The 11,674-nt window shown below is 42.4% G+C and overlaps 1 protein-coding gene across 1 annotated transcript; it reads left to right on the plus strand.

Moving 5' to 3' along the window:
* The first annotated feature begins 1,145 nt into the window (after positions 1-1,145).
* LOC124777625 lies at positions 1,146-10,917 on the plus strand. Its single transcript, XM_047253099.1, has 3 exons — positions 1,146-1,253; positions 7,289-7,516; positions 10,535-10,917. The coding sequence occupies exons 1-3, from the start codon at positions 1,226-1,228 to the stop codon at positions 10,594-10,596; spliced, it is 318 nt and encodes a 105-aa protein (XP_047109055.1). The 5' UTR covers positions 1,146-1,225; the 3' UTR covers positions 10,597-10,917.
* Positions 10,918-11,674: the final 757 nt, after the last annotated feature.

The following is an 11,674-nucleotide window of genomic DNA, read 5'->3' on the forward strand; positions in this document are numbered from 1 at the left end:
TATTAAGGCGAACGACCGATGCAGCATTCCGTAACCGTCAATACTTTATATAGGATGTATTTCCTAAGAGTCTTTGTGTGCCCTTTCTCTAGAGTTATAGCAAATATTTGCCATTTTCGTTTTAATTGTGTAGCTAGACTCAATCCTAACAAATAATGCTCGTCTGGTGTTTCATATGACGGCTAGTGTCTACAGAAGGCGTCGGCTTGTTACCCGTTAACACAACATGATTTTTTAAGGAGGACAATTTTAAGTGCCCATGCGATATAGTATTCCCAAAATGAATCTAGTGCAATATGTATGTATAACTTGGCATAAAGGTCTGTAACTAAAGAATTGACCATATATTTCAAATAGATTTAATGTATTAAATAGGACTTAAATGTGTAGATCTCGAAAAAATTACAAATGCTGCAAAAACACAACCTTACGTCTAAGAACAATAAAAAAAATTAGAATATTGTGGAAACTGCTTCGGTAGTCTCTAGAGTACACTCCCTCATGTAATTCTAAGATTGGTAACTCGACTGTAGTATCTAGGTACTTAGGTTCCTAAGTATACAAACCTCTAGGCACAAGTGTTTCCTCTTCAAAATGGAAAGCTCTTTAGACTGCTCGATGAACGGTATAAACGATCACTAACATTTGTTCACCTCCTTTCATCAAGATTCGAGCCGTACCGCATTAAAAAACAGGCTTTATTGAAAGAAAAAAATATTCGTTTCGAATCTGTACCTAAACTGAGTTGTACTAATGTTAAAATGTATTATAAGCAATTTCTAGAAACTCGCTTTAATAGAAATTGGTCTTCTCATTGCGGATTGGACAAGTATTGCCAATAACACGAGTGTGAAAATATCAACTCAACTATGTTGCTGAGCCGTGGCAGTGGACACCGGTCGTTTCGTTTCCTCGCCTCTACTACAGTGACTCGCAACGCAAAAAGAAGGAAAGGAAAAAAGAAGCAAAGTAAACGACTCAGTATGGTAACCAGTTTTATTGAATGCTATAGTTGTAATGTTGATAGTAAGTATGACACAGCGAACGATAACAGATCGTTTCAAGTACAAGGAAAGTCAATCTGCTGCTAGTTGCTGCAACCACAGTTCACGGAACGGAAACTCAGGAGGAAACTTAAGGATAACATTCAATGACGCCATCGTGTGTCTAAACATATATAAACGAAAATATATCGCATCGAGCAGTTATAGTCCTGTCGAGTACAATGAAAGCTGCTCTGTTGCTTGTTGCTGGTAAGTATTGGCAGAATTTATAAACTTTCATTCAGGTGAAACATTTTTATCTTACCTCCATTTTAGGTGATTTCTCACGTATTAATCAGTGTGAAAAGTTATTTCTAGAGTCAAGGAAGTACATTTTATTGCAGCAATTGGCGACGTAAAGTTCGGAATGGAAAACACCTTAAAGGGTAGGGAGTGTTCTAAGAAGATTTTTTGATATCCTTTGCTCGCGAGCAATGGTACTTCATAGATAGTTGACGAAAGGTGTTTGTGTTGCCTATATGAAAATTTTGAATGATTTTAGAGTAAGACCCAAGTAATTACAAATGTACAGTATGGCTGACTAGTTCTTATACACCCATGAGAAGCAAACTAGGAATCGTAGCGAGTATCGAGATAATAGATGCAAAGACAATCATAGAAACATTTTACAAAATTACAGATAAAAGCTGATAGCCGATATCACGTAAATAAGTACAATATGTATATATTGTAGGTACAGCCGTAGTAATCTTGTTACAGTTTGAAACATCACTTTGACGATGAGGAGGTTGAGCTCGTTCAGCATATTCGTAAAGCCCCCGCACTTACTAAACAAAAGAATCATTCTTCGTCTTCTCTATCTTCTCAGTCTGTCCTATCGATTCAAAGCGGACGAGAAGTACACAGGAACCTACAGACATTGTGCTTCGAGAACCATCTCTTTCGTGGATGAATTTCATTTCATTAAGAAGTTTCCAATAACTCTCACACTCGCAACTGCTTTTCCTGCAGCCAGTTTTATTTGGTCGTTCCACTTTAGGTCTCTTCGGGCAATTACTCCTAGGTATTTCCTGGTTTCAGTGAATTTTCGCCAGTAGTGTAAATGAAGTGTTGTGGGTTTTTTCACGTGTTTATGCGCAGTGCTTTATTCTTACTTACGTTCAATTTCAACTACCAGCGCCTCAAACAATAATGGACCGTCTGCAGATTTCCATTTCCCTACAGTGTTTTAACGCAGCAACCTCGCTACAGACATCAGTGCCGTCCGTGAGATATCTTGTAGAGTTTTCGTCGTTTTACGTAGAGGGTGCAAAAAAATTTTTCAATGTTTTGAAAGATGGTTGTATGACCGAAAGAAAAAAAAAAGAATCCAATAGACCTTATTATGCATGTCTTATTTCGAATGAGCACTTCGTAATCTTCGCTATTATGAAGCTTATCTCGTCTACTATAAGCTGTTTGCTGAATCGAATCATCATCAGAGTGCAGTAAGCAACTGAGTAATCCAGTGCAACCACATTACATTCTTGTTGTATCATAACATATTACTCACGTATACTCTCCTGTGTATAAAACTGTTGCAGAATAAATATGAACAAAGCGTCTAAATCGAAGATCGATGCTTACCGACGGAATTTTGACAGCGACAACCCTATCGCTACTGCATGAGTGTTTGCTGTGGGCAACAACGATAGAAAAGCAAAAAATAAATAAAAAAAGGAAGGCAACGTGCGGCAGCCTTACCGTGGGAGGTTGTCTGAACGAATTTAGAAATCAGAACAAAAGGTTTCCCATCTCCAAAACGATTGAAAGCTACATTTGGTAAATAGCTAATGACACTGAATTCACGTAAATACTGGACAAAAAAGGTAATGCGGTAAATTAACAGACACCCCCGCGCGAGGTTAGATGTAAAATACACGCGTAAAATAAACACAAAAGATGTTAATCTGTGATCAAATAATTTTAATAAATATTTTAATTGCGGCCAGCAACACTGCATAGAAACTGTAATGCGTCACACAAACCACGATAATGCTGTCTCTTTGAAAATATTTAGTCGTGACCGCAAGCAGTTAATTCTTTATCAGATACTATTCGAATAGTGCCGTAGAATCTATCCTTCATGGCAACAACCTCTTGCCAATACTAATGTTGTGTAGAGATAGGTCATTTACAGAACAAAACATAAAATCAGAAAAAATTGCTTAGACTACAAGATAGCCAGTTTACTTTTGTCACTCAAACGTGTATTGCGCTTATATCACTATTCGTTTCAACTGATGGTCTGCGTTACCATAGCAGTGCTGCACCATATAGAACCGTAGTTACTACAGCTTTCTATTACAATGACCACTTGATTCAAAATGAGTTGTCAATTTAACGGACCCTTTTTTCTTTTAACTACACTCCTGGAAATGGAAAAAAAAGAACACATTGACACCGGTGTGTCAGACCCACCATACTTGCTCCGGACACTGCGAGAGGGCTGTACAAGCAATGATCACACGCACGGCACAGCGGACACACCAGGAACCGCGGTGTTGGCCGTCGAATGGCGCTAGCTGCGCAGCATTTGTGCACCGCCGCCGTCAGTGTCAGCCAGTTTGCCGTGGCATACGGAGCTCCATCGCAGTCTTTAACACTGGTAGCATGCCGCGACAGCGTGGACGTGAACCGTATGTGCAGTTGACGGACTTTGAGCGAGAGCGTATAGTGGGCATGCGGGAGGCCGGGTGGACGTACCGCCGAATTGCTCAACACGTGGGGCGTGAGGTCTCCACAGTACATCGATGTTGTCGCCAATGGTAAGGCGGAAGGTGCACGTGCCCGTCGACCTGGGACCGGACCGCAGCGACGCACGGATGCACGCCAAGACCGTAGGATCCTACGCAGTGCCGTAGGGGACCGCACCGCCACTTCCCAGCAAATTAGGGACACTGTTGCTCCTGGGGTATCGGCGAGGACCATTCGCAACCGTCTCCATGAAGCTGGGCTACGGTCCCGCACACCGTTAGGCCGTCTTCCGCTCACGCCCCAACGTGCAGCCCGCCTCCAGTTGTGTCGCGACAGGCGTGAATGGAGGGACGAATGGGGACGTGTCGTCTTCAGCGATGAGAGTCGCTTCTGCCTTGGTGCCAATGATGGTCGTATGCGTGTTTGGCGCCGTGCAGGTGAGCGCCACAATCAGGACTGCATACGACCGAGGCACACAGGGCCAACACCCGGCATCATGGTGTGGGGAGCGATCTCCTACACTGGCCGTACACCACTGGTGATCGTCGAGGGGACACTGAATAGTGCACGGTACAACCAAACCGTCATCGAACCCATCGTTCTACCATTCCTATACCGGCAAGGGAACTTGCTGTTCCAACAGGACAATGCACGTCCGCATGTATCCCGTGCCACCCAACGTGCTCTAGAAGGTGTAAGTCAACTACCCCGGCCAGCAAGATCTCCGGATCTGTCCCCCATTGAGCATGTTTGGGACTGGATGAAGCGTCGTCTCACGCGGTCTGCACGTCCAGCACGAACGCTGGTCCAACTGAGGCGCCAGGTGGAAATGGCATGGCAAGCCGTTCCACAGGACTACATCCAGCATCTCTACGATCGTCTCCATGGGAGAATAGCAGCCTGCATTGCTGCGAAAGGTGGATATACACTGTACTAGTGCCGACATTGTGCATGCTCTGTTGCCTGTGTCTATGTGCCTGTGGTTCTGTCAGTGTGATCATGTGATGTATCTGACCCCAGGAATGTGTCAATAAAGTTTCCCCTTCCTGGGACAATGAATTCACGGTGTTCTTATTTCAATTTGCAGGAGTGTAGTTTGGATCAATTATGGCATCTATTATGAAGAATCACCGACACGAATACATTCCCAGACCATAGCACTCCCTCACTCATTGCAGGTTGTTTGCATTGAGACGTTTCACACCGTACACACCACCCGCCTTATACCGATCGAGCATAAAACGTCTTTCGCCTAAAACAGCCGCTCAAAACAGGTCCAGTTAAGATACTGGACAGCAATTTCAAGCCTTCGTCGCCAATGAACAGCAGTCGACGTAAGCGTACGAATCTGGCACCTGCAGTAGACGCCGGAAAATACCGACTTTCGCTTGATGATTGTTGAGCAGACACTGTTGGTAACCCTTTGCTTTCGCTTGATGATTGTTGAGCAGACACTGTTGGTTACCCTTTAGTTCATCAGGGTCGTCTTTTCCCCAACTGTTGTATGCCGTTTCATTCGTACACATCTCCGCAGCTGCCTGTCACCTCTGCCATCTATGGTCCATGCTGCCCCACTGGTCATGCTGTCGGTTTTGGATAGTACAGTTTCGCCATACGCAGTACACTTTAAGCAGGGCGACACTTGAACTGTTTACAAACTGAGGCGTGCATCCACCTATGGCCGGGAAGGCAATTATCATACCCTTTTGGACGTCAGATAAATAGTTTTGTTTCCGCATTATGACAAAGACTGCACTGTCCGCCGCGGCGGCCTGGCACAGCCTCCACTGTTAATGTTGCACCCTACCGTCAGTCAGTGATTATCTCGTGCTGATGCCGAACAAAGGCGGTGGTCACATTACTGTGACGGAATCGTGTAAGTACTAGTAAATTGGACTTAACGTAAATAGTGAAAGAGCTGTGATGCCTCAATCGTACAATATGTGGAACATCACAAGAAGTTAAGTGAGACTTTCCATGCAAGGCTGTCACTTCTTTGCACCTAAATTTAATTTGAGTGCAACATAAAAACAGACAAAATCTAATGGTACCTATTAATCTTGTCAAGCAAGTGATTTTGAGGAGACGTAACAGGAGCAATGTTTTAATGGGTTACGTTCTTTATCTTGATGAGGAGTGAAAGACTGTTAGAGAGTCATCCACTTGGAGATATTTGTGCTTTTCAGTGAAACATCAGCTACATGATCGTAAAGAGAATTGCTTCCAGCTCCTTCAATACTCTTCATTCCTTACTACAAACGGTAGAGCGGGCTGCTTGATGTCAGAACCAATGAAAAGCCCAACTTTTTCAGCCAAATGTCTGGCTAACTTTTAGTGGGGCAGAACCTTACTAGAAAGGGAAACATTCGCAAACATAATTGAGTAAAGTACTACTATTGTCAATTTAGTTGTGAGATAATAACAATCCAACAAGAACTTGGAAGACCATTGCATTTGTATAATGGAGCACGAAATTAATTGCGAGAACTTGTCCGACATGAACGTAGCGTCTATGTCACTGTTGATTCTTTCTTTTTTATTTTGTGGGACGAGCGGATTGTTCAAGAAATGACCCACTTTTCTGTCATATACATCATAGCCAATTAACGTGTGGGATGTTAGGCGGACAGATTGGATTCCAATACCAACCTTATGGGGAATGACTTCCAATTACAGCATTTAGCTTATAGCCAGGAGAGCACTTAGTAAAATTCAATGAAAGTATGTAATTTTAGTAGGGTACACTCAGAACAAGGGATAAATTACTCGGGGCAATCGTACTACTGCACTTATGCCATTGTCGCTACCAGCTGTAGTGGCAAGAGTATTCTACTTTCGTCGAACGGATTACAACTGCCAGATTCTCCTAGGCCATGTGTCTCCTGTGCCAAACCCCAATTATCGTTTGATAGTTCAAGTTACTAACGATTAGAGTGACGTACATGCTGCGATGTATTGGTACTACTCCTATGTAGTTCAAATAATCCATGACATCCCGAATGAGATTATCACTCTGCGGCGGAGTGTGCGCTGATATGAAACTTCCTGGCAGATTAAAACTGTGTGCCCGACCGAGACTCGAACTCGATACCTTTGCCTTTCGCGGGCAAGTGCTCTACCAACTGAGCTGCTGAAGCACGACACACGCCCGGTACTCACAGCTTTACTTCTGCCAGTAACTCGTCTCCTACCTTCCAAACTTTACAGAAGCTCTCCTGCGAAGCTAGCAGAACTAGCACACCTGGATGAAAGGATATTGCGGAGACATGGCATAGCCACAGCCTGGGGGATGTTTCCAGAATGAGATTTTCACTCTGCAGCGGAGTTTGCGCTGATATGAAACTTCCTGGCAGATTAAAACTGTGTGCCCGGCCGAGACTCGAACTCGGGACCTTTGCCTTTCGCGGGCAAGTGCTCTAACAACTGAGCTACCGAAGCACGACGCACGCCCGGTACTCACAGCTGTGTTGTAGTGCTAAGTGGGTGAGTTGCACTAACAGCCATTAGACGATATAAAGATCTGTGATTACGATCATTGACTTTTACAGCACTGGTAGCAGTGGTGGAGGTCTATGGACAACCAGAAGGGACGACCACCGTCAGCATCGGGAATGAGGAACTAAGCACCGGCAATATCACGACTGAGAATAGATTTCTGGGAAGGTCGTCCTACACGGAAGATGACGATGATACCATTTGTGTCGCAGCAGACAACAAGTTCTACTTGTATGCTAATTCCCTGAAGCTGTATTCTTGCTACAACCAGCTACCGAAAGGTAAGTTAATTCAAATACTACTATTTTCTGTGCATGATTGACAAGATAGCATTAGACCGTTTTGCATCTTATTTTGCCAACGGTTCTTCCGTGAATGTGAAAACATGAATGAAACCAAATCATCAAGGATCAGGGACGCCCTTACCGAAATTACGCAATTACAACTCTTCATGATTCTCCACCAAAACCATTCAGAGGAATTTGCTGCTCATATTTAGTCCACATTTTACACTAACTTTCTTTCCCCGCAAAACTACTGCATGTTTTTAACTTCTACACACCTTTGAATTTTTTTACGAGGATTATGTCGTGTAACGCGACGTCAAGTTCGAAATGGGCTATAGTTTCAGCATTTTACGAAAAGACATTTTAACAGGAGACGGAAGTTGCCATCTCTACCGCGGTCCATAGCGTGTGCTTAATTTTCACAGTCAATGTGTTGGCAGCGTTGTACACAAACTTACACTAAGATAAACACTGTAAATCGATAGGTAACGTACACTTTTCGTCGTACCCTGTAGAAGGCCGAAAAGTGGATTAGTGCGTATAAACAATACCCGTCATACGTTTAGGAACATGTAGAAATAGGCTTCGAAGTTTAAAATTTAGCGACGCGTTGATGTAGAGACGAAGGATTAGGTGAACATGGGCAGTGATAAGTGAACGTTCTGGACTACATCTAATCGGAAACATCATGCTAGCATTAAATTATGGCACACACTCATTCACTTAGTTAACATGTACAATGTAATATCAGAACGAACTATATGCTACTTATAGACGATGACACACTGCGCTAGCACAACCATTGCTGAAAATGTCCGAAATTTGAGGCATTTATAAATAGCAGCATGCCTCATATTTTAATTAGGAGTCAATGAACAGTGAAAAAAGAACCTGGTAAAAGCACTTTACTTAGGCCAGACCAAAGTATCTAGAAAAAAGGATAGTGAAGTGGCGTTGTGGTAGTACTACTTAAGATTTCAACTGAATTAGAAATTGTGCCTGCATGTGTTTTGGTTACCACGAGAGTAGCTGTTACATGAAAGGTAAATAATGAATCTGTAGATGGACATGTCTACAAAACAAGAGGTAAAATCTACATGTGTAGTAAGTTTGTTACTACACAAACACGACATTATTTAGTTTGTCTTTTCGTGGCCACTGTTGTAAGCAGGCTGATACATTGCAGTCATCAAGAACAGTGGTTAAGGAAAACGCATCTTCGGTCGAAGTTTTCAGGACAGCTGTGCTTGTACTGTGAAATTGCTCATCGTGTCCTAGCAAAATAGCACAATTAAAACTCATGATGAGCCGACCGATATGCCCCAGTCCCAGGTGCAATAATACTGCGGACGATTATTAAACAGAAAGTTGCCTCTCATCTCGCACAAAGCAGAAGCCCATAACTTCACAGGGATCGTACAGAGTATCATAGGCGCAATTTCAAGAGAATAATTCTTCAAACTCTAACAAAATGTGAATCTTCTAGAGTTGGGGAACATGAAAGGTCTCACTACTACAAACTTTTGGTCTGTCTCAAAACAATTAACATTTTGGTGATCTTGCGCTCTCCACACTTGTCATTCTGTGTGATGGATAAGGGTACAGAATTCATTCAGAGTTTCTGCAGGGTAATTTCGTCGTTTAGCATCCGAAGTTCTGACTTTGCCGATAGCTTCTGACAACACGGTGCAATTGTAAGTTCTTCGTGACTGCGTTTATCTGTTGCCTGTTCAACTCTAATAATTGAGTTTATGTCAGCGAAGAGCGTCTTTGTGTGTCTTCTGATGTTCGTGACTGTTAAGTATCACTAAGGCTAAGTCCCATCACAAATCAGCAACATCTATCCCGTTATCTGTCTAAACGGGAAAGATGATTTTACTTCTGTCCGACTTCTGACTAATACTTCCAACCGTAAAACTTTTAATCTTCAGATCTGTTTTAGAACAATCTAGTAACGCTTAAGATGCGTACTACTATTGCAAGAGTACAAGAGAGAACTGAATCTAACATTTCCATTGCCGAGTTACATTGTAGTCACAGAGAACTTAGAGCTTGATGCGGTTCCATCCCTTTTCTAGGATAAATGTTATCTTTGGTGAATTTATGGTCTGGGATTTAACCTTCGTAAATAATAGTTTCTTCAATTGCTTCCTTACGGTTTCTGTTTAGTATCATATGATATTCTTTCATTCACTTCTTTCTTTATGAGAAGCATTAATATTTACATAAAATTGTTGTTTATCAAACTGCGTAGAGAGTAAATAATGTTGTCAGTAGCTGTCATCACTGTCAAGATAACTGACTTTTCTATTCCTTTTTGCAACAAAACTGTGTTCGTTATGGGTTCTACAATCGGGTTGTTACAAGTGGTTGGGCGAACGTTCGGACGGCGGAATACCGTTGCTGACGTGTACACGAAGGACAGAGTAAACGCATTTCTTCTAGTCACGTTGGATTGTTCCAGGGTTAAGATGGTCTCGTGAGGCGCAGCTTTCCAATGAGATAGCTCACGTGCGACAATGCTTTACGGTTACTGGGGAACGGCAGTTCTGACCATTTCGAAATCACAAACTCAAGGGTCGCCAGATCAGTTCACAGCAAAGTAAACCGAGATCCCTCAGGTTCTCGTCATTTGCCTCGTCATAGGATACATGTGTTGCTTACTGAATGCTTCGCATGCCAGGAGCATTACCCACTTAGAGGAATGTGGTTCTAGTGACATCCTTAAACTTTCGAAATACGCTAATAAGTCAGGTTTATTCGCGTCGTCAATCTTCCAACTGTCTGCTATAGTACCAGTAGGGATAGGAACCCTGTAACATAGCACACTGTGTGACCCCACATTATCTCTCATACACGATCGTAACATAATCTTGTCACAATGCTGACAGTGAAATTCGCGCTATGTAAAAAAGGTGAAGGCTTACCGTTGTCATATCACTAGTAAAATTAAACTGCTATGTTATTTTTGTACTTCCTATCTTTAGTAAAGCGCATTTCTCTTCGTTGCAGTTTACGTGGTGAAACCAAAGAGTCAGTGTAAACCATACCTGTCAGATTGTCCCAGGAACTAGGAGTATTGCCAGTCCGTTGCCTCAGCTTGAATCGTCTGCGAGGGAGTGGAGACTAAATGGCTGACCTGCTGACTGAAGACATCTGCTGTTTCCAGAGAAGCCAAGAAACTGCAAGAGTGTCAGAACTTGACAAATTTATTTAAACATAAACAATGGAATCTACACATCCTATTCTGTGTCAGTTTCTGATTATTTCACGACATGCAGTAAATTTCATTTCTGTAAAGATCAGTATTAAAAACATTGCATTTGTATTCTTTTTATCTTTCTGTTGTTTCTGTAATAGTTGTATGCTGACGCAATAAAAGTGTAGTTTCATGACGTCAACTCCTATACTTAACCAGCAAAAGATATTTCTCTACCTACAGGTTCACGTAAATACTGACGAACAAAAAATGGTTCAATTGGCTCTGAGCACTATGGGACTTAACTTCTAAGGTCATCAGTCCCCTAGAACGTAGAACCACTGAAACCAAACTAACCTAAAGACATCACACTCATCCATGCCCGAGGAACGATTCGAACCTGCGACCGTAGCGGTCACGCGGTTCCAGACTGTAGCGCCTTTAACCGCTTGGCCACACCGGCCGGCTACTGACAAATAAATGCTTATTATTAATATCACCAAATGCATTTCATCCATTATTCACGCTGACCTCCTATAATCCCAATATCCAGTTCCAATCGTAACACACTGACTGCCACGTGGACACCGGCGGCCACAGCAAGGACTCACGACTGACGCCACGGCTGGTCCTTACCTGGCCTGAGAAATACGTGAACCATTTGTAATTCAGAGGAAATGATGGCATATCTCACGGTTCTATATGGATTTATTGCAAGTTATTATGCAAAGTAAACTTTGAAATATTACTCTAAGATGCGGGTTCACATTATCGAAGTAGTAAAACTGACCTTTACCGTCTCAATTAGTAGATCTTCTCAATTGAAGGGTAAGTAGAAGTGCTTACTGTAAAGTAATGTCTCTTAATTTTTATATGTCAAAATTTACAAAGCTTTTTGAATAAAATAAACTTTATTAACATTCTGCACCCTTATTCTTCGTGTCACGATGTTC

This window comes from Schistocerca piceifrons, chromosome 2, assembly GCF_021461385.2.
Source record: "Schistocerca piceifrons isolate TAMUIC-IGC-003096 chromosome 2, iqSchPice1.1, whole genome shotgun sequence".
NCBI lineage: Eukaryota > Metazoa > Arthropoda > Insecta > Orthoptera > Acrididae > Schistocerca > Schistocerca piceifrons.